The sequence below is a fragment of the Lissotriton vulgaris genome, chromosome 7 (assembly GCF_964263255.1).
Source record: "Lissotriton vulgaris chromosome 7, aLisVul1.2, whole genome shotgun sequence".
NCBI lineage: Eukaryota > Metazoa > Chordata > Amphibia > Caudata > Salamandridae > Lissotriton > Lissotriton vulgaris.
Genome location: NC_141695.1, coordinates 854,937,889 through 854,962,063, shown reverse-complemented (window position 1 = coordinate 854,962,063; position 24,175 = coordinate 854,937,889). Strand labels below are relative to the sequence as shown.

Here is a 24,175-nt window from a genome sequence, read left to right as displayed (position 1 = left end):
AAGGGGAACAACCCTTAAAATGTCTCTTGTCTTCAACCCCCGAAGTGAGATGCCACAATTGGCAACTCACACCAATAATCTACAACAACAGGCCTCTGAAGAGCTTCAAAACACCAACCGTTTGGCATAAAAAAACACTAATTACCGCCGACTCCCTAAACCCGCAAACCAGAGAGTGATTCTTGAACAAGGCTCTGGGCTGGCCCCGTGGCCACTTGAGTCATGAAGTGTGGTTCTCATACCTGCCCTTCAGAGCTCACCTGCAGCCACCTCCAACGTCTGCTCGTCTTTTTTGTCATTAAACGGGCCTGAGATCTCCACACGACAGCAGTAGGTCCCCACGTCTGAAGGGCGCACATCTTCAATGGTCAGAGACACGTCCCCGCCTGGGATGTCCCCTTTCATCCGGTATCTGGTGGGTTCACTCTGTGTCACTCTCCTGCCATCGGTGCGAAGGATTTCATTGGGGCACCCCAAATTAGGGCAGCGCCCACGACCCCAGCACATGGAGTAGACACCCGAGTGTCCTGTAACAGGGTATGTGCAGGGCAAAGTGACAGACTGACCCACAACTGCTCGCGCTGGTGACCCCGAAACAGGCAATCCTGAAAAACACATAACATAATGAAGGATTAGAGGGGCTAGATCACAGCGATAAACAATACCAGAGAAACACATTATATTTAAGTTATTCTCTTCATTTGTACGGGGTACCTAGACACCTATTTTCTTTTATTTATTTTTTATTTTTTGGTAAACCTTTATTAGCATTTCACAGTTACATTCAAAGTCTACCAACCGTCATGGTTGAACAAAGGTACAGAGGTAGTGCAGCAAACAATATAGAGCAGGATCAATGCAAAGTACACCTCACAGTATCTATGCGTAGCTCAGGAGAGTTTAGTAGAACATGGTCACAGGATTAAGAAGGTTTGTTTTTTTAAATTAAGAGAAAGCAGGATCTGATGTCGCACAGTTAGACCTTGCCAATGCTAGGGTTACACCTGAAATAGGATTTTTACGGCAGGACCATCATAGGCAGGATATTCGTATCAGGACATAAAATCAGGATATTCAACAAACATTACATATCCCCACCCAAACAGTACCTGTCCGCCACGTCATAGAGCATTAAAACATAAACCCTTTTACTGAACTAGGAAAACGCACGGAGAATTACCTCTAATCACACCCACAAAAAAAAAAGGAGAAGAAGAAAAGAAGAAAGGAAAGAAAAACCAAAATATTAACATGAAAAATAATTGCCATAGAACTAAAAGGTGAATCAAAAAGCAATACCCCACCCCCATCCCCCCACCCTGCACCCCTGCATACGGCTACGGCCTACCCGCCTAGCAGCGTGCCTGTCGCCCAGTATCTAAACCCGAATTGTAGGAAGAAAGAGACGAAGAGGAGAGAAAGAGACAATATTCCACACGAAGTAAGAGAAGGAAAAGAAAAGAAATGAACGGAAACCCCACGAAAGGGGAAAAGAAACATGGAGGGTCCCCAGTACAGGCCCCCGGCCCCGCCCCCCCCCCGCCGCCTCGCACCCCTGCATCAATATCTCAGTGGATGGTGAAATGTCAAAAACATAAGCAGATTCTCTTCAAGAGAACGACGACCCACCACCACCAGCAACAGGCCGCCCGCAGAAGCTGGAACAAGATCACAGCAGACCAGCTCGCCACCTCCCTGAGCCAGCACCCTCCTGCCAGCTCAGCGAACCCCAGCCAGGCCGCCGACAACCTCACGAAGTGGATCAGCAACTGCGCGGACGAACTCGCCCCACTGAGGACCCCGCCTAGCAGACCCGGCAGCAAGAAGGCCCCATGGTTCACCGACGAACTCAAGAGCTCCAAGAAGAACTGCCGAGCCCTCGAGAAAGTCTGGAGAAGGGAACCGACGCCGGACAACAGGACCTCCTTCAAACTCGCCACCCGGAAACACCACCAGCTGATCCGCGCCGCCAAGAAAACAGCATTCAAGGACCGGTTGGACAACAACGCACACAACTGCAAGGAACTCTTCAACATCGTGAAAGAGCTTTCCAACCCCAGCGCAGGAAACAACGACATCACCCCATCGCAAGACCTCTGCAACTCCCTCGCTTCATACTTCCACAACAAGATCGCGGACATACACAGCAGCTTCAACAACCAACCAACGCACACCATGACCGAACAACCGCCCCCCAACACCACCCTCCACGCCTGGACCCCGATCAGCACCGAAGACACCATCCGCACGATGAACTCCATCCACTCCGGATCACCGACCGACCCCTGCCCTCACCACGTCTTCAACAAGGCCGACGCTGTCATCGCACCCCACCTGCGAGACATCATCAACACATCCTTCGACACCGCCACCTTCCCTGAGAGCTGGAAGCACGCCGAACTCAGCGCTCTACTCAAGAAACCCACAGCGGACCCCACCGAACTCAAGAACTACCGCCCCATCTCGCTCCTCCCGTTTCCAGCCAAAGTCATCGAGAAGACCGTCAACAAGCAGATGGCCGCCTTCCTCGAGAAGAACAGATCCCTCGACCCCTCACAGTCCGGCTTCCGAGCCAACCACAGCACCGAGACCGCCCTCATCGCCGCCACCGATGACATCCGAGCCCTGATGGACAAGGGAGAAACAGCGGCCCTCATCCTCCTAGACCTCTCCGCGGCATTCGACACGGTCTGCCACTGCACCCTAGTACGGCGCCTCAGCAACATCGGCATCCAGGACAAGGCGCTGGAATGGATCATCTCCTTCCTCGACGGAAGAACACAGAGAGTCCGCCTTCCACCGTACAAGTCAGAGGCCTCCGAAGTCATCTGCGGCGTCCCCCAAGGATCATCTCTGAGCCCCACCCTCTTCAACGTCTACATGAGCCCCCTCGCGGCCATCGTACGCAAACACAACCTGAGCATAATCTCCTACGCCGACGACACCCAGCTGATCCTCTCCCTGACCAACGACCCCGCCGCCGCCAGAGCCAACCTGCACGAAGGGATGAAAGAGGTAGCCGAGTGGATGACAACCAGCCGCCTGAAACTGAACTCGGACAAGACGGAGGTCCTCATCCTGGGCTCCTCACCCTCCGCCTGGGACGACTCCTGGTGGCCTCCCGCCCTGGGCACCGCACCCAAACCGACAGACCATGCACGAAACCTGGGCTTCATCCTGGACTCCTCCCTCTCCATGACCAGGCAAGTCAACAACGTCTCCTCGGCGTGCTTCAACATCCTACGCATGCTACGGAAGATCTTCTGGTGGATCCCCACCGAGACCAGGAAGACCGTCACCCAGGCCCTCGTCACCAGCCGACTGGACTACGGCAACGCCCTCTACGCCGGTACCACCGCCAAGCTCCAGAAGAGACTCCAGCGGATCCAGAACGCCTCAGCCAGACTCATCCTCGACATCCCACGAACCAGCCACATCTCCGGACATCTGAGAGACCTTCACTGGCTCCCCGTCAACAAAAGAATCACCTTCCGCCTCCTCACCCACGCACACAAGGCCCTACACGACCAAGGCCCGAGCTACCTCAACAGCCGAGTCAACTTCTACGCTCCCAAACGCCACCTCCGATCAGCCAACCACGCCCTCGCCGCCGTCCCCCCGCATCCGAAGAGCGACTACATGAGGAAGGTCCTTCTCCTACCTGGCCGCCAAGACCTGGAACTCCCTCCCTCCGACCTGCGCCTGACCCAAGACCACCTCTCCTTCAGGAAGAAGCTGAAGACCTGGCTGTTCGAGCAGTAGCGGAACCCCCCCCCCCCCCCCCCCCCCCCCCCCCAGCGCCTTGAGACCCTACGGGTATGTAGCGCGCTTTACAAGTGTCACTGATTGATTGATTGATTGATTGATTCAAAATCACAGTTACAGCCCACCCCCGCAAGCCACCCAGGCAAGATGGAAACCTCCCATGCTAGAACCAAGGAACTGAGTGTCATTGATGTACATGCACTTCTATGGCCCGAGTCAGAAACATATCGTAAACATTGTAAGCGGGAGAAAGCAAGTAGAACAACACAGTGATCGGGCAGACCAACTCAAAAGGAATAGGATGCCTTGCAATGTTCCGAGTAGCAGCACCATCAGGAGCATCCGCCGCCATTTTAACCGTCTGCAATCCAAAGAACAATGTGTAGGAGAACCAGGGCAGCCATTTCGCAGTTTCAAAGCTCGACACCAGGAAAGGCGAGCAAAAGGGAAAATAATCAAACATAGCCGGTGGACGCTCCAATTAAATGACGTATCTGTGGAATCAGGTGTCAAAAAAGCAATCAATTAAAAGCATACAGGGAGTTTTACTTGCGTGAAGCATTCTTCCACGCCGCCAAGGAAAGACTGAGCAGGGTCCCACCACAAAACCTGTTCAACAAAGGCCGAGCAGGGGCCACATGAACAGAGTCTCACAACCAAGATATCTGCGGCAAAGTGTTCTCCTCATTCTGATGACACCAGGCCCCCCCCCCCCTGTAGCAGTCCGTTTCCAATTCCGTCCTTGCAGCGCACGGGAAACTTCACTCCACTCCCCTCAATCCACCGTGCACGCTTCCAACGCCGTCTGTGGACTCACCATACCAAAGCACCACTCACAGGGGGGGACCCCCAACCCTAACGCCGCTTAAGCAAATGTCAGAGCCGCCCGCCCCGAGTCCGATAAAGAGGGAATGGTGTCGTCAGTACCCCCACGTTACTACACATTAGTGTCTTCGTCCCACTGCGTGGCAGATATGGCACATTCGGGCCCCCACAGTCAAAAGGCGCCACGATGGTACTGCGCCGCAGCCAGTCCCACGTAGCTGAAATGCGGGGAGGAAGCAGTACATTGCAGGCAAACAGCGCTCCATCCGAGTAGCCAGCGGCAGGTAGTGGACGAGCAAGCCCATCAAGGGGAGAAGGGGGGGGAGACACCAAACCAGCGCTGAGAAATAGCATGTGTTCTGACCTCCCGGTATACGGGGTAGCGCTGGAGCCAAGTTCTCAGGGGCGGGCTGACCTGCTCAGTGGTTGACCGATATCTCCTGGATCCATGCAGCCGTTGTCATTGCTCTCGCTGGCGGCGGCGTAGTCACGCTAGGTCCTGGCTGGAAGTCTCGCGCAGGCCAGAATCATGGAGGTCCGTAACTCCGCTTCCGCTTACGAGGCACGGAAAGCGCTCGGGTCGGACGCATCTGCTCAGCGCCCCTTCCGACACACGGGAGCTCCAGAGCTGTGCGGGGTGGACGAAGAGATAAGGCGGCGGGAGAGGAGAGCCGGCGGAGCCGGGAGCCCGGGCGACCATCTTGGCCGCCGGTCTGGCTCCGCCCCCCGACACCTATTTTCTTAACTGCAATTATGGGATTGCAATCACCCACATATGGGCATGTCAGTCTTTATTCATCTGATTATAATCGGAGAGAAAGCCCTTATGTGAACTCACAACCAGCCCAGCCTGCAGAAGCGCCACCTATGGCCGGCCATTTCCATTACAACCCGAACAGCCGAAGGAGTGAAGCATCATGCCCTTTGCCCCACAGTACAGAGACAACGCAGTGTCAGAAGAAAAGCTCTCTATTCAGTTTTGGGGGGGGGGGGGGGGGGGGGGGGCAGGAAACACCGGAATATGGATGAACGGAGGTAAGTAAACAATTTAATAACTAAAACAAATTTCATTTGCGCGCTCTGCATTGCATTTTGCAACAAGCATAAACCTTTGGCATTAAAATTGAAAGAAAGTGGTAGCCATCTAGGGGTAAATTACAAAATGTTAAACCAGAAAATCTGGGACCAGTCCCGGCTTCCCTGCTTGACCAAATTTTGTTATCCTAGGTAAATATTTTAGCTTGCAGAGTCTCCATTTTCTTCCTCATCAGATATGAAAGCAACTTGCAATACGTGAATTCAGGGTGTGCACTGTACAAAAATATTCTTATGTCTTAAGATGAGACACTTCTGCTTGCTATAGAAATACTTTTTTAAATTGTAACAGTGTTAGCGAGACCCTACAGTGACCATTACCGTAGACCCTAGTGTGATCGTGAGAAGACAGTAGTGTGAAACCCTGCACAGTGTTAGCACAACACTACAGTGACCATTACAATAGACCATAGGGTGATCCCAACAAGACACGGGTGTGAAACCCAGCACAGTGTGAGTAGGACCCTGCAGTCACTATTACCATAGACCCTAGTGTGATCCGAGCAGACACTAGTGTGAAACCCAGCACAGTGTTAGCAGGAACCTACAGTGACTAATACCATAGACCCTAGTGTGATCCCGAACAGACACTAGTGTGAAACCCAGCACAGTATTAGCAAGACCCTACAGTGACCATTACCATAGACCCTACGGTGAACCCAACAAGACACTAGTGTGAAACCCAGCACAGTGTTAGCCAGACCCTACAGTGACCATTGCCCTAGACTCTAGCATGATCGGAAAAGACACTAGTGTAAAACCTAGACCAGTGTTAGTAGGACCCTACAGTGACCATTACGATAGACCCAAGTGTGATTCCGAGCAGACACTAGTGTGAAACCCAGCACAGTGTTAGCAGGACTCTATAGTGGCCATTACCACAGAACTTGGTGTGATTCTGAGCAGACACTAGTGTGAAACCAGCACAGTGTTAGCAGGTTCCTACAGTGACCATTACTACAGACCCTAGTATGATCCCGAACAGACACAAGTGTGAAACCCAGGGCAGTGTTAGCAGGACCCTACAGTGACCATTACCATAAACCCAAGTGTGATTCAGAGCCGACACTAGTGTGAAACCAGCACAGTGTTAGCAGGACCCTACAGTGACCATTACCATAGACACTAGTGTGATCCCGAACAGACACTAGTGTAAATCCTAGAACAGTGTTAGCAGGACCCTACGGGGACCATTACCATAGTCCCTAGTGTGATCCCGAACAGACTCTAGTGTAAATCCTAGAACAGTGTTACCAGGACCCTACAGTGACCATTACCATAGACCCTAGTGTGATCCGGGCAGACACTAGTGTGAAAACCAGCACATTAGCGCTTGGACACCTTAGGGCAGTAGTCGCGCTCAACAAAACCCCTTTTCATTTCATTCATTTCATTTCAGTGTTAGCAGGACCCTACGGTGACCATTACCATACACCATGGTTCCCTGTAAACTGCGCGCCTGAGTGGGCGCCCAAGCCTAGTTTCCCTCCGTGCAAACACCTAAAATCAGCGCGCTCTACAGAGGATTCCACTGCATTCATTCAATGCTTCCTTGGAGCCTTTGAAGTGCGGCTGATGGTGATGACACTGCGCTTCCAAATGCTTTTTTACAGACGTGTTTTTTGTCTTTAGAAATGCAAATGGAAGTCGTTTAAATACCTGCAGGGCAGGCCTAAAACGGCAGGAGTGAATTCCTAAAGCTCTCCCTGCAGCCCAGGCAGAGTCTGCCACATACACAGACCTCTGGCTCCCCCACCTTTTGTTTTCACCTTCTCTGTCTTTGCACCTCGTGGTGTGGGTCACGCATGCTTGTCTGAGGCGGTATGGCAGAGGCTGCCGCACCCTCCCGCAGGGGGGGGGAGGCTCGAGGGCCGGCGCCATAACCCACGCGGTGCCAGCAGTGGGGGTGAACTGGGTCTGGGCGCCCAGAAGCGGCCAGGAACCAGCGGAAGCGGGGTGCGCACCAGCCACCCCGACAGGAAGTGACCCCGTGACCCGGGCGCCCCCAAGGGGCGGCCAATGGTCAACCAAGCTATGTTTGAACCCCCCAATCAGGGGGGTACACCTGAGACCCCCCTAGGGGTTTCGTGAGGATTTAAGCGCCGCCGCTCCCCAGCAGAAGCACAACGTCTTCGAGGAGCTGGGAGAGCGGCGCGACAACAACATCGTTTGAATAGGAAGGAGGAACCGAAGAACGGCGGCTGCAGGAGACGACGAGGTGACAGCCGAAGCAGAAGGAAGGCGAACCCCCCCCCCCGGTCGTCGGTTTTCGCCCTGGACGGCACCGCAGAGTAGCGCGCCGCTCCAGCCTCTCGCCCAGCTCCGTGAGACTGCAACGCGGAAGATTAGGAGGCGGCGGAGTCGGAGTACGAGCCCGGCAGCCCAGCCAAGCTCCACCGCAGCGTAAGTGACTCAACTTTCCCCCGGCTTTCCCACCCCCCCCGCACATAGCGCGCATTGAGCCGCTACACCAACGGGCGGAGGGGAAAGTGGGATAGAGGGTGGAAAGCGGCGGCCGATAGGCGCTGGAGGTCTAGACCAACCTCTCCGTGTTAGCCGGCCCCAGAGCTTCTCCCTCGATTCAGCGGCGCAGAAATCAGCCCGCAAAACCAGTCCGGGGCCCATCGACTCGATCCAGCGGCGCAGAAAACAGCCCGCTAAAGACGCCTCACAACCGGAGCAAGCCACACCTCCTTGCCGACCACGTGGGGGAGCTGAACGCATAGCGCGAACGCGCCCGCTCGGTCTCCCCGTCGAAAGCTCACGCATCAGGCGGTGCAGACCACAAAAGGGGTACAACGTGCTCAGAGCCCTCGGAAAGCACACGCATTGCGCGGTGCCACTGCAAACGGCCTGACGCAGACGCGAGGGGGCAGCACAGCCGTAAGAAGACACCATGGCGGAGGATCAGCCAGAGGAAGTAGCGGAGGTGTTAAAGAGAATCCGCGAGATATCAGCAATTCACGGCGACGACTGGCTCCAACCTCATTTGAGTAAAGGGAAGGAGAATAGGCCAGAGGGCCAGGCGGAGGAAGAAGCAGGCCCCTCAGCGCCCAAGAAGCCCAAGACCACGCCGCTGAAGAAGACTTACAAGAGAAACCCCCCAAAGAAGGTACGCCAGAAACCCCCACCGCCGAGGCTGGACGACGCCAACCAGGGCGAGATGACCGGCAGAGGAGTAAATGGTGAGCATATTAGTACCATTGTAAAAGAATGCTTGAAATCGCTGGCGCCAGCCTTACTTAATGGCACAGGGCAGGGGGCTGCAGGGCCTAGGGAACAGCGCGCTGAGGAAGCAGGGGGCATGACATGGCACATGGTCGACCCGGGGTGGGCACGTCAGACAAGGGTGCAGTAGCAGGTGGGCCTGTCTGCGCAGGGTGAGCAGGTCTCTCCGCTACCCGGTTGGGGGTACAGTACTACGGCTGGGAGACCAGTGCTGGGTGGGCTAGGCACTGACCCTTATGTTAGGCCGTCCCCCGGTCCGGCCTCCTTGACGACAAAAGCCACTGGGCTAGCATGCCTTATTCCTCTTGCAGTAAAGGAAAGGATATGGCGCAAGGAGTTTATAGATATATTTTCACTGCTAGAAATACAGCTAGAGGGCCTCGATCTGACTACATGCGACAGGAAGGAGGATGACAAGAGAGAAAGGCGCGGGGCCAGAAAGGAGCGTAATTTTGAGAACTGGCTGGACGCGTTCAGAATTATGGCATGTATTATAGTAGAGAGGTTCCCCCACTGCGCTGCTGATTTATGGTTATACGAGGCCAACATCCACCTAGCACAGAGGCAGTTCCCTGGGGACGCTTGGTTGGAATACGATAAAGGGTTTAGATTAAAGATGCAGAGGCATCCAGAGATGGAGTGGAATGAGGAGGATGTCTCAGGGTTCATACACAAGATGCTCGCAGCCAAAGAAGTGAGAGCTTGGACAGGCAGAAATGACCAGTCCTTTCGGAGCTCTTTCCAAAAGGGAAAGAACAAATCTTATCAGAAGCATTCCTCGGGGAGATCCTACTCCCCACCCACAACCAAGGCAATATGTTGGAGATACGATGCAGGGGATTGTTCATGGGGCTCCTCTTGCAAGTTCCAGCACGCATGCTTGAGCTGCGGGGGCAGGCACGCCGCTGCGGCGTGCAAAGGCTCCAAGCGCGAATCAAAAGAAAGAGAAGAGCAAGAAGCACTAGCCCCGAGGCTGGTGGAGGCGGGGCCCTAGTAGACATTCAATATTGCCAGCTGGCTAGGTCCCCCATTAATACACAACAGCTGCGCAGATTAGCAAACAAATACCCAAACAAAGTGGACGCCAGGGTGCTAGTGGAAGGCTTTGAGGAAGGTTTCATTATCCCATTCCAGGGCCCGTTACCACTGGAGGGAGCGAACAACTTGAAGTCAGCGATGCAACACCCCAGGGTGGTAAGCGCTAAAATAGAGAAGGAAAAGAGCTTGGGTAGAATCGAGGGCCCCCTTCCAAAGGAACTACACGCAGGTATAGTTGTCTCTCCACTGGGAGTGGTCCCCAAGAAAGAGAAGGGTCAATTTAGACTAATGCACCACCTGCCATATCCCGAAGGATCGTCCGTGAATGACGGAATTGACCCCGAAGCCTGCTCGGTGGGTTATGCATCAGTTGACGATGCGATCGCATTAGTTAAAGCGTCAGGAAAGGGATCCCTCATGGCCAAGGCGGACATTGAATCTGCCTTCCGCCTATTGCCGGTCCACCCCGCCAGTTTCCATCTGCTGGGTTTCCAATGGGGGGGAGACATATTTTTCGACAAGGCCATGCCCATGGGCTGTGCCATATCCTGTGCCTATTTTGAGCAATTCGCCACCTTCTTGGAATGGGCCCTCCATGACAGACACCAGGAAGGCGGAAAGCTGCACTACCTGGACGATTTCCTGTTCACAGGCCCAGCAGGATCCACGATGTGTGCTAGTACACTGGCAGCGTTTGAAGCTTTGACCAGGTCACTTGGGGTCCCCCTAGCAAAAGAGAAAACAACAGGCCCAACCACGAGACTTACGTTCCTGGGCATAGAGCTGGACTCCATGGCGGGGACCGCCAGGCTGCCCGCAGACAAAGTACAGGAATTCAGGGACGAAATTGCCAAACTACGAGGTCGGAGCAAAGCCACCCTCAGGGATATCCAAGGAGTGATAGGTAGACTGAATTTTGCGGCCAGGGAAATCCCGCCCGCTAGGGTTTTTTCCAGGCGCCTGACTGCGCTGACAGCCGGCGTCACCCACAAACACCATCACATCCGGCTGAGTGCGGGTGTAAAACAGGCAAGTGTGGGACGAATTCCTGCAGGAGTTCAATGGTGTTCTGATCTGGAGAGAAGGGTGGGTGACTGCCAAGCAGATAGCCCTCTACACGGACGCGGCAGGGAGCCTGGGTTTCGGGGTGGTCCTGGGAAACAGATGGTGTGCCAGCCAGTGGCGAGACAGGTGGCATGCGCAGGGGCTCACAAAAAACATCACTTTCCTCGAGCTATTCCCAATCATAGTGGCTCTGACCATTTGGAAAGAGGAGATAACAAACCTGAAACTCACCCTATGGTCTTATAACAAGGGAGTAGTGCAGGCCATTAACAGAGGCGCAGCGAGCTACCCTGACATGTTGAGGCTAATGCGGCAGTTGGTTAAATTACAGCTGGATGGGAACCTGGAGCTGAAGGCTCACCATGTGCCAGGGGCAGAGAACACGGCTTCCGATGCACTGTCCCGGTCCCAAATGAAGCGGTTCAGAGAACTTGTACCCGGGGCGACCAGGGAGATGACCCCCTTTCCACCATACCTGTGGGACCTGGGGGGGTTGACCTGTCCAGATTAATAGGGCACTCGGTCACCGCTGGAGCAAACAGGAGATACAAGAAATACGTGGGCACAGTAATGAGAATTGGGGGCATAAAGTCACTTGAAGACAAGGCAGAGGCTCGCACAGCAGTTGAAAAATTCGTGCAATGGGCATTCAATGCCAAGAAAACAAGATCTTGGGCCCAGGCGCACCTGTCCACCATTGCCCACTTTGCCAGGCTCTACACAGGTGAGGACCCCACGGCCTCTGCCTACCTAAAGACAGCTTTGAAAGGCTGGTGAAGGGTTGAAGGGACTAGGAAGGACAGCAGGCGCCCCATCGACTTCGGCAAGCTGGGGCAGCTACTGGGTGCCCTAACAAGCATCATTTCAGACAAATACGAGCTACTACTGTTCAGGGCAGCATTCACCACGGCATTCTTTGGGGCATTCCGAATAAGTGAGATAGTGGCACCCAGCAAATCAGGCCCGGCACAGCGTTGCCTACAAGCTAGGGACATCAAACCAATGGTAAGGGCCGTGGAGCTCACGCTGAGACAGTCCAAGACGGACAGGGCACGAAAGGGGTCGACGATACGTCTCCATTGCATTCCAGAGGCTGGGCTCTGCGCTGTATGCTGGCTATTTAAATACATGGCGGCCCGCCCGGCTGGCGAGGGCCCCTTCTTCATACATCAGGATGGAAGGAACCTGAGCAGGTTCCAATTCACGGCTGTAATGCGCCAGGGTCTTGGTAAGGCCGGGTTCCAGGCATCATCACTTGCCCCTCACTCCTTCAGGATCGGCGCAGCGACCTCGGCATCGCAGCTTGGCATGCCGGAGGACAGGATCCAGGCCGTGGGCAGATGGCGCTCCAGGGCCTACAAGTCATATATACGCCCACACCTCGTATAAAAAAAAAAAAGGGGGGGGGGGTCGGGGGGGAGCAGCCACCTTGGGATGCCGCACGGCAGGGTTCTTGCCCCCCCTCGACCACACCCGGTGCGCAGCAAGCCACCTTAATGGAACGCTTTCTCTTGACAGGGGGACGCCCGCGGCTTGTCTGGGTGGTGGGACATTCATTTGTGTCCAGAATGGAGTCGTGGTGGCGGCGATCGGGGCACAAGGCAAGCAGACCCAAGGCGACGTACATCCGCTGGATAGGACAGCCCGGCATGAGATGGGAGCAGTTACTGCCGACCCTGGACGGCCTCATGGCGGACTCAGCGTGACTGCCCGATGTCCTGCTCATACATCTTGGGGGTAACAACCTAACACGATTGGGACGCAAGGCAGTGGGTCAGGCCATTCAAAAGGATCTCACCAAAGCAGCGGCATGGCTGGGCCCCACGACAGTGGTCTGGTCAGAGATGATCAGCAGGAGGCACTGGAGAGGTGCTGACTCCAACAAGGCGGTGGATAATGCGAGGCGCAAATTGAATATCGCTATGCACAAGTTCTGCTCTACCAATGGCCTGGAATCAATCCGGCACGGCCTCATCCACCCGGGCCGCCCGGAACTTTATGGACAAGATGGGGTGCATCTCTCTGACAAGGGAATGGAGGTGTTCTGGGATAACTTGTGGGGCGCAATGGCGCTCGCAGGTTGTCTTTAAAAAAAAAAAAAAAAAAAGAGGGGGGAGCCGCGAACCAGGGGCAGGGGGGGAGCCGCAGAAAGACGTAAGCCTCCCTGCGGCGTGGCGGAAATCCTACAATGGTTGGCTAACCAAACACACCGGCGGGCGGTGTGTAGGAGGAGGGCCACTCACTTTTGAATGCCGCACGGCAGGGTGACGTGGCCGCACAATGGAGGGGAGTAACAGGAGGAGACGGCACTCGCGGCCCAGACCCGGCCGGACGGCAGGGCGCAAATGGTAGCGAGCTGGGGACCTAACTCCAGACAGATAAGCTCCCCTCCACGACACGCAGAAGGGCGTGGCCAACCAACCACTGGAACACCAATAGACTGACAAGGAACTGGTTGTGTACAAGTGCCATTTACGAACTGAGGAGTGCACAAAAAGACAGACACCTGTTATCATAAGATGGTGTCATAATCTGTAATTTGATGTGCATGATTGATGGCTAGAGTTCGCAAATGGAAGATTGCACAACCAGTATGTTTTTAATATGTGTTTGATATTAATAAATCTGCGGCCAACAATGACCACCACTAAGAACCGCTATTGTTGGCTGACATTATTTCCTAGTAGTGGCAGGAAAGGTATGCAGAATGCAGACCGGCGAGTAAGTATGTGTTGGTGCCCACTGAATAGGCACATGCGAGGGTTATGGTACAGGCTGGTCTCAGTTCAGCAGTACTGTCTGCTATTGTTCTGGCCATGAACCTCTGCAGTGACTCGCTAAACACTATACATTGCATGCTGCAATTTACATCACTGCCTCTCACCAGACCACCTCTTGCTTTCTCCAGTTCTTCTAAATTTGTTCCACTTTGGTGTCACTAGCTCCAGGCTGTGGTTTCACATGTGTTTTTCAAAGATCTCAGTTTGACATTGGTTTCATCCAGTACAGCACATTCAGCTGTTATTGTTGGTCAGTGACCTCTGCAGTGACTGTAAAACGCTCTCTACTGCGTGCTGCCATTCATATTGGTCTCCCCCTCCAGAAACTGCTATGTTTTTCCAACCAGCACCTTTCTGAACAGTGATTACAGACACAGAAGCATGGCTTTTTCTAGGGTTTGTGGGGCCCAGGTTAGTTAAGGAACATGCAAGTGCACCTTTTCATTTCTTTTATTGGTGCAACAGATTATTGCCAACAGTAAACAGTGAAATAAAAAATATGAACAAAAAATGCAAATATTTTGAGGCTTAGCAGAGAGTACACTTTAAGTGGCGCCTTAAAATTCATGCCCAGGCACTTAGTACTTGAAAGATCACCAGGCATTCAGGGGCATTTGAGGAGTGATTTCCGAATATGAATTACCTGATTATAAAAACAAAACTGCAAGTACGTTGGATCGTGAGCCTGAAAGCAAGGACTCACAGCGGACTTCCCAAACAATAGGCCTTACACACAATACTTAAATTGGAAATTAACATTCAAATGGAAAAAATATACCTTGGAATCTCAGAGTTATGAAAAATACTAGGAACTCATGTTAAATAGATTTTTTAACCCAAAATTTGCTTTTCGGGAATGAAAATTAAGAGCTAACCATATATACATACTGCATTTATCCTTTCAATTAGAAACTTTGCAAATCAGAATATTTCAAGTAATCATAATCTTTATAAAGTAACTATTTGAGTGAATACATTAGTGAGTATGCAAGTTAAACAGCGAGTGGTGAAAGAATAAAAAATGGAGTGAATGCATGAGTGAATGGGCAAGTGAATGGATTTGTGGGTTTTGGAATGAGCATATGACTATCAAAGCGAGTAAGGGAATGAACAAGTGAGTACATAAGTAAAACAGTGCTGAACGACTTAATGAAGGAGGAGTGAGTGTTCAAGTGATTGATCAAGTGAGTTGGCGAGCAGTTGAATGTGTGAATGAGTACGTGGCTGAAGCAGTGATGGAGTGGAACTCAAGTGTGCAAATTAATGAGTGAATAAGCATGCAAAAAATCAATTAAAGGGTGAGCAGCAAGTAAGTGAGTGAGTGGGAACGCAAGAAAAAAAGAGAATGGATATCAGTAAGCGACTGAACGATTATGTAACTGAATGAGGTGAGTGAAGGAGTGAGCAAATGAGTAAGTGACTGAACAGATGAGAGTGACTTGGTGAGTGTAAGTTAACACACAAGTGAATAAGCAAGTGAGTGAGTGAAGAATGAAGTGAGTGAGTGAACAAATAATGACCAAGATGTTGAAGTGTTGCATGGATGACTATGTTGCAGGCAGAATTGTTTCTGTGCAGAAAGGGACACTTTCCTGCTCAAGATCAATCCTCAGAGTTATGTTCCTCTTTCTACATGTGCTGCAGAATATGTAGAAAGAGGAAAAACGAGGGGCAAAAACATATTTCCCCTCGTTACTCCTCTGGGGAGGCATAGCATTTTGATTCATGAACATTGCCACTGCTAATGGTAGATCTGGAAATGCGCCAAAATCCACAGGTGGTGCATAGGAACACCCACGCTCCACACATGGAATGCCTACCATGGCACAGTAGCGCAAGGCAGCAATTTTCGCTGCCTTGCGTTACTCCATATTTATCAAGCCATACGGGGTGGAGTTGCATGGCGTGATAAATATGACATTAGTACTGCATCACCCTTGTACCCCTTGCGTGGTGCCAGGGCATTGCAACACTAAGATAAATCTGGCTCAATGTACAATGCCATTGCAGGACGTCCTCCACTAAGTACTATGCCATTGCAAGATGTCCACCTGCTGCTTTGTTTAATTTGCAAGCTTGCGTTTGCCATTTTCAGGCAATAGCATGTTTTAATTTTTCAACTTTTATTCTTTCAATTTATTTTGCATATGTGGATAACTTGAGTATGTGTTGTATTGTGGATGTTTAAGTGGTGAATGCAAAAATGAATAAGTAATTTATGGATGCACATGTGCATGGATGAGTGACATGTGTGATGACTTATTCAGTGATTAAACCAATCAGTGACTAAGAAGTAACTTTAAATTAAAAGCAAGACCTATTACAGTGCCAATGCGTGTTATTTACCTTAAAGTGGTAGCTGGTCAACTTGCCTTGTTGCACATCTTATCACTTAATTGGGCACACAAGCTAGAAAAGTGTGCACACCAACATTCTATTGCCGCACATGAGAAAGAAAAATTAGAGGGAATATTGCCATAGACCCTAGTGTGATCCGAGCAAACACTAGTGTGAAACCCAGAACAGTGTTAGCAGGACCCTTCGGGGACCATTACCATAGACGCTAATGTGATCCGAGCAGACACTAGTGTGAAACCCAGAACAGTGTTAGCAAGACCCTACTAGAACAGTGTTAGCAGGACGCTACCAAGACCATTACCAAAGACCCTAATGTGATCCCGAGCAGATACTAATGTGAAACCCAGCACAGTGTTAGCAGGACCCTACGGTGACAATTACCGTAGACCCTAGTGTGATCCGAGCAGACACTAGTGTGAAACCAGGCACAGTGTTAACAGGAATCTACGGTGACCATTACCATAGACCCTAGTGTGATCCGAGCAGAGACTAGTGTGAAACCCAGAAGAGTGTTAGCAGGACCCTTTGGGGACCATTACCATAGACCCTAGTGTGATCCCGAACAGACACTAGTGTAAATCCTAGAACAGTGTTAGCAGGACCCTACGGTGACCATAACCATAGTCCCTAGTGTGATCCCGTACAGACACTAGTGTAATACCCAGCACAGTGTTACCAGGACCCTACGGTAACCATTACCATAGACCCTAGTGTGATCCGGGCAGACACTAGTGTGAAACCTAGAACAGTGTTAGTCGGACCCTACAGTGACCATTACCATAGACCCTAGGGTGATCCCGAGCAGACACTAGTGGGAAACCCAGCACAGTGTTAGCAGGACCCTACAGTGACCATTACCATAGACCCTAGGGTGATCCCGATCAGACACTAGTGGGAAACCCAGAACAGTGTTAGCAGGACCCTACAGTGACCATTACCATAGACCCTAGTGTGATCCCGAACAGACACTAGTGTAAATCCTAGAACAGTGTTAGCAAGACCCTACGGTGACCATTACCATAGTCCCTAGTGTGATCCCGTACAGACACTAGTGTAATACCCAGCACAGTGTTACCAGGACCCTACGGTAACCATTACCATAGACCCTAGTGTGATCCGGGCAGACACTAGTGTGAAACCTAGAACAGTATTAGTCGTCCCTACAGTGACCATTACCATAGACCCTAGGGTGATCCCGAGCAGACACTAGTGGGAAACCCAGCACAGTGTTAGCAGGACCCTACGGTGACCATTACCATAGTCCCTAGTGTGATCCCGTACAGACACTAGTGTAATACCCAGCACAGTGTTACCAGGACCCTACGGTAACCATTACCTCAGACCCTAGGGTGATCCCGAGCAGACACTAGTGTGAATGCCATCACAGTGTTAGCAGGACCCTACGGTGTCCATTACCATAGTCCCTAGTGTGATCCCGTACAGACACTAGTATAATACCCAGCACAGTGTTACCAGGACCCTACGGTAACCATTACCATAGACCCTAGGGTGATCCCGAGCAGACACTAGTGTGAATGCCAGCACAGTGTTAGCAGGACCCTACGGTGACCATTACCATAGTCCCTAGTGTGATCCCGTACAGACACTAGTGTAATACCCAGCACAGTGTTACCAGGACCCTACGGTAACCATTACCATAGACCCTAGGGTGATCCCGAGCAGACACTAGTGTGAAAGCCAGCACAGTGTTAGCAGGACCCTACGGTAACCATTACCATAGACCCTAGGGTGATCCCGAGCAGACACTAGTGGGAAACCCAGCACAGTGTTAGCAGGACCCTACAGTGAGCATTACCATAGACCCTAGTGTGATCCCGAACAGACACTAGTGTAAAACTCCGAACACTGTTAGCAGATACTCTGCTTTTACCCGGGAGCCGTGTTTGGCTCCCACGACACTTTTGGACAGCACTCTGCTGTAACACCCTCGCAGTCTTAGAGTGCACTGCTGTGTGACAACCTGCAGTGTTACTGGGCTCTCTAGTGGGAAACCCTTGATTATCGTGTGACACTCAGCACAGTGGCAGCCAGCACCCACTTGAGTTTGAGAATCATGTTCGATTCTCAGGGTCTTGGCTCCAGAGGGCACGATGGGGGCTGGTGGCTCAATTACACCTGGCTGCTTGCAGGTGATTTATTATTCTAAGAGGGGGCGGCAGTTTTCTGGCCCACTTTAGATGAGCTTGCTAGTCCAAAATAACCTTTCAAAAGACAAAAACCCCAAACATCCACCACGCCCTAGCGTTGCTCATCCGTGATCCCCTCCACCCCGCATTGCCAGAGGTCGTTTTACCGTCCTTCATATGCGTCTGTGACCCCCAGCCACGTTATCTCCATATATGCCGGTGAATCCCCCCGCCTGTCCATCCGTCGATGCTCTTACCTGTCCCGAGAGGCAGCAGGAGGCAGAGGAGGCGCAGCATGGTGCGGGAGCCGCCCGGACGAGGGCGCGCAGAGAGGCCGCGAGGGCGCCTTCAACAGAGTTTACTGTCTGTGTTAGACTTTGAAGGCGGTCAGACCCCCGAATGGAAGGAGGGGTTTCCTCGCACAGCTGCGGCCAGTGACTCGTCTCCGCGACCTTTCAGCAGCCTGAGAAGGACCACATGATGTGTCTGAGGCCTCTGCCTCCTGGAGAGAGCTCTCTGCTGAATGACTTTTCATCCTTCCGGTCTATATGAGCGTTCTTTTCTGCCCGGTGGCCAGACTGCAGCGCGCGTCAGAGACGTGTTTGCTCTCTTAGCGAGAACACGATCGAACTTTCTGTAGACTGAAGTTTCTGCAAGCGCCTCAAAGATAGACTCTTGACTGACCAGGAGACAGACTTCGTATTATTTTTCAAAAAAGCTGCTATTGCTCAAAATATTTTATTTCCTCATTAAGGTTAACGGGCAGGCAAATGAAAGTAAAATACATTCTTTCTTTTTCTGCTACAACATGGTTGGCAAAATGTTCCATATGCAGGCAAGTGTGCTGTTTGTCTTGTCGGTAAATTGTGGGCATCTATCGCTTGAAACGGTGGCACAAGACAGAAACTCTCCGTATGTTTCATTATTGCAAGTGCGTTACTTGTTAAAAATTATAGAACGATGAATTGACATTGAACATGCATGTACTAAAAAATAAATACCTGGTATTTCAGAATAAGATTTTTTTCTTATAGAATTTGCAGGAACTCAGTTTGATTTCTCATAATAAATGTAATCCTAAAAAAGCACGTATTTCATAAATCAACAAGGTGATAGGGACAACATGATTACATTTCCTAACATATATATTAAGGAGATGTGGGTGTTATAATCAATAGCTCTGTTGGAAATCCTAATCTGTAGCATTTGTGTAACTCCCTGCTGGCTGATCAGCAGTGTTGCATGAGCTGTAGTGTCTGTTTAGCTCTGTTGAACTGCCTGCGATTTGGAGATTTGTGTGTTTTGCACCCTGCCCCTTCCAACGAGTTTGTCTGTCACAATCTATGTTTGAGAATCGACTTGGCAGGGGCCAGATGGAAATATGAAAGGAATTGAAATACAGAAGTGTAAGCACATGCCATGTAAATTGCAGGGTGTGTGTAATTTCAGTTTGTGGACTGGCTGTCACCAATACATTTTTAGGCATTTTATTGAAAACATTCTCGAAAAATAATGGCATTTGTAAGCATTGTTTTCATAATTATGTTATGGCCGGTGAGCCTGCAAGATTCCTGTGGAAAAATGAATAGGATAATGCATGAATGTCCTTTCATAGCTTATGGGTTTTTTTCAGTCAAAGCATTTAAAACTTTCGCTGAATAGTGCACGTTTTAATCATATTTTTTCATACATTTCCCGCAGAGAAAGTCAGACTTTTTTCACTTTGCCCACTCACAGCTACTTTGGGAAGATATCACACCCCCAACTTCTAAAGATCACTAGCCACCCAGGAGCCACAGACAGATTTCTATGATCCTCTGGGATCCTCTGAGGGTTGGCCATTGTGCACAGTGTTGGGGCAAAGAAACAACAAAACTGTCTAATATCTCAGTTCTCAATAGTCAAGATCAGCTGTTTGGACGTCTCTGGGATCCCGAGGGTGTAGACCTCAACATTATTTTTAAGGACCACTGGGAAGGAAAAAGGCTGCATATCTTGGTTACTGCAATAACAGTCATAATGTTTCAGTGCTCCTGGGAGGGTTGGGCCCCTCATGGTTAAATGCTACCCTAGAGACAAATGTAGACCTATCCCAGGAATCTGGGGTTTCAGAATTGTCATTTTCCACCCAGGGCTGGCTTTAGCGCCCGGTGCGTCAGACTTTTTTGTCGCCTCCTGTGACCTCCTGCTCCACAGATTCTCGTACTACCACCCTACAACATTGCCCCTCATCTCTCCATAGCACCTCTCTTACATACATTTTGTTTTATAGCACTACTCATACCAGTGTAGGGTGCCAGAGCGCTTTACATCACACACACATTATATAGAGACAATGAATTGTATGTGAGGAATTCAGACAATAGGAAACATTACATAACACAATGAGGATTACAAGATGCAGGAATCACATGTGATCCATACCGGTAAGCAGCATATTTTAAGGACATTTGGTCTAGAGATTTAAACATTACGCAGTGAATGGGGTTGGCTTCACTAATGAGAAATTATTTCTACCTAAACAAACTCTTTTTAGGAACATTAGGATAATAAAAGACTGGTGGAAAAAACAATGTTTTAACCTATACCATGCAACTCTTCGATGACAGTTTATTGGTCACCGTGCTTTATTAGGATTGTAACCCATGAACTGCAAGTAACAAAAGGATCTCTGTGACAAAAGCAATAACCCACTGAGCTAGCTGCCTTAAATACAGGTCAGTAATCTGCATTGTATGATTCTTTGCTGCAGGCATATTCTCCTGTCCTGAAGCTAGCAAAAATAAACTTTAAGAAGCAAACTTTTATTGGTGTTTGGGAGTTCATATTTATTGAAATGTTTTTGAAAGTAAAGGAAGCGAAACTTGATGTCACCATACCATTCATCAAAACAGAAAAGTTATTGTTTTTAGTTCAGTTATGTAATTGCAATCTTCCTGTTCTGTGTGACTTTAATTCAATGGTCCAACCTTTTACAGCATGCAGCAAATCTGAAACAATGCAACAAGTTGAATTTTGCGGTCTGTATAGCTTTTAAACAACGTACCGAGTAAAACGTTACTTACTATATGGCTTTTATCGAAATGATTTTCATTTGTACATTTTTAAAATGAGACAGGAGGACGTCACGTAAAACTCTTTGAAGGAACAATTAATGTGACCAAACTGTCCTCACAGCACTACCAAGAACAAGCTCACTTTGTGTGCCACTGCTAAACCACGACAAGAAACACAACTTTTTTTTGTCTCCCAGACAGCTCCAAGCAGTTGTTCTGAGAATACAGAGCAGTAAGGGTGGAAGCTGGCAGTAAATCTACGTAATCAGCGATGGTGCGGGGGCGGGATTTTGATCGCTATCTTATCACGTTTGATCTAAACCCCGTTCTGGTCGACTGAACCTTTGTTGCCTGTCTTTGAGGAAAGAAGGTGCATCTCTTACCAGGTTAGTTCAATCAATGATGGACTCCGCTCGGAAGAACCACAAACAACTTCTAGCTTTCAAGGATTTATTATAAAGTAAGGGTAAGTTGTAAGTACAAGCATCTCAGCATAATATTCACCCGATACATGGGTACGATTACATACATGTGCTCTCTGAAAACCCTCAGACGAGCAAAGAAAACTACCAAAACTAGCTCCAATATTAATAGAGCTGCAAGCATGGACACATATTGTGATCTCTCAATCATTTACAGGCGGAGTAAAAAGTCAGGTTAGGCTGTCCCTACCCTGCTCTGGATGGTATCCCTACTTAACAGAATCCCAACCTACCAAAAGGTGTCAGCGGTGAATGACTCCCTAGGGAGATCACCCACTCTTAGTCTCTAGATGAAAACCTATAATCGCCGGTCATGACCCCTCTCTGCCTACCCATCCGCTCTCTAAAGGGTCCTCAGGCGTCTGCTCTAACTCCACCCAGGGGTGCTGTCCCTAATACAAAAACACAATCTCATTTGAGACGCCCCTCGAGAGACGCCCCTCACGTAATGTAGCTTCTGGCTTTTTCCATGGGTTTCTTCATTGAGGCCTCGTGCGTTAGAGTTGACCTTGCTTCTCAGACTCTTCTCCGGCCCGCTGATACCCCTCAAACATTCCTAAACCCTCCTCCAGGTCTGGTTCATTTCCCTGAACAACCTTCTATTCATTCCGCATATAATTGGATCCCCCTTCCCATTTGTAGACAGACATCTGCAGCCAGGATCCCAATTCTCATAAACTTCTAACAGAAGTTTGCAACATTTCGTCTCGGCGCACTTGGCTCATACTAATACGTGTAAATCAAACATGGCTAAACATTTCAGGCCTACAACATTTCTCATAGTGATTATATTCTTCAAATCCTTCATTAATCAACATCATGTTAATAGTCTGCTTTATGATTATATAAACACATCTATATAATATAAACCTATTACATACCTAACTACTAAATATCATTTAGTGCAACCTACGTCGTGAAAAAATGAATACCTTTCCCAAACCCTTTCTGCTCTGGCCCTGAGGCCTACTCCGTTCTGTGCTTACAGCATGTCATTCTTTCAATTTAGCAGCCACACGACATGGGTTCAGGATTAATCACGTCTAATAAGGTTATACATGTGTATACATTTCTGCATTAGTTCCACTTCTACATAAATCTCTGGATTAACTACACATTTCGGAATATAAGTGAATATAATGTTAGCACTCATGGCATTTCTCTTCATAATAGTGCGTACTACGTGTAAATGTGATGCAATGCTACAATTCGTTCAGTTTGCGCTCTCTCAGTTCCCCCCTTTGATGACCTCCAGGGGTCATCACTAACATTTAAACTGAACTAATTGCTAATGTTCCTCGCTTCTGTGTTTCCAGAGCCCTCAGGCTCCTATACTGATTGTCTTGTATTGCAGCTAATCTCTGTAGCTGTTCTCTCTGGGCTCTCTCCAATCTCTTTGATCTATACCATTTGTATGCCCTCACCAATCCCCACAACATGATCACACAGATCAATATTATGATGATAGGTTTCAGCACATACCACACGAAGCTCTTTCCCAAGTTGGCGAACCAACCTCCAACGGCACCCATTCCATGGCCCACCTTTTCCCAAACATTTTCTCTACTTAGGTCTTCGATCTCCTTGTGGATATTAGTTATATTCATGATAACTTTCTCCAGGGGCTTTGAATTGTCTGGAATGTAGGTACAACATTCCTGGACCTTCAAAGCCTTACAGACTCCGCCCTCCTTTGCTAGCAGGACGTCTAATGCAAGACGGTTTTGGAGTACCATGGCCCTTATCGATTGCATCTCTCCTTCCACCAGCATTAAGGACCTTGCAGTGCTAGCAGACAACCTATCTACGACTGTTGCCAGTCGTCTAATTTTGACATCATTGAGGATCAGTCCTAAAAGAGGAAATACGGCTCCAAATACATCTCCAACCATTTCCGCATCTCCCAGGTCTCTTCTCCCCCTTACTGAAGCCTTGCCCTCGATGATCTCTAAGTCTTGGGCATGGTATATTTTGGGGAAGATAATTGCCAAATAACATGAGCCATACCAGTTGTCAGGCAGTCTCACGTAAGCATTTCTTCCACACACAAAATATACATTTGGAATCACTTGCATTCCTTTCAAGAAATCTTTGGTATAATATTCTAAATTGAAAGCATGTTCACAACTGACTTCTCCTACGTATACATTTTCATAATACGTTTTGGCTCTGTGAAGACATAACTTTCCTCTCTGCGCTTTATCCAAAGCTATTGGACCACTACTACCCTTTCTCTTGTGTGCCTTCTCTTCCTCGGTCCAATCTGTTTTCCATTGTCCTGATTTTTTCAAAATCTTCTGCCTTCTGTATCGATCATCCACCTGCCCTATAAACTT

General features: G+C 49.8%; 1 protein-coding gene across 3 annotated transcripts in view; it reads right to left on the bottom strand.

Annotated features, from left to right (window-relative positions):
* Window positions 1-24,175, bottom strand: part of LOC147702567 (uncharacterized) — a 185,862-nt gene that overhangs the window by 126,241 nt on the left and 35,446 nt on the right. For 2 of the 3 annotated variants that reach the window (XR_015297538.1, XM_086931233.1), the window contains exons 1-2: window positions 18,559-18,865; window positions 261-605 (exon numbers count right to left, since the gene is read on the bottom strand). Coding sequence is in view for 2 of the 3 variants with exons in the window: in XM_086931233.1 (XP_086787359.1) it covers window positions 261-605; window positions 18,559-18,598 (385 nt within the window). In the remaining variant the exon portion in view is untranslated. Of the gene's footprint in view, window positions 1-260; window positions 606-18,558; window positions 18,866-24,175 lie in introns of those variants that run through there. The other variant, XM_086931234.1, reaches the window with a different exon arrangement.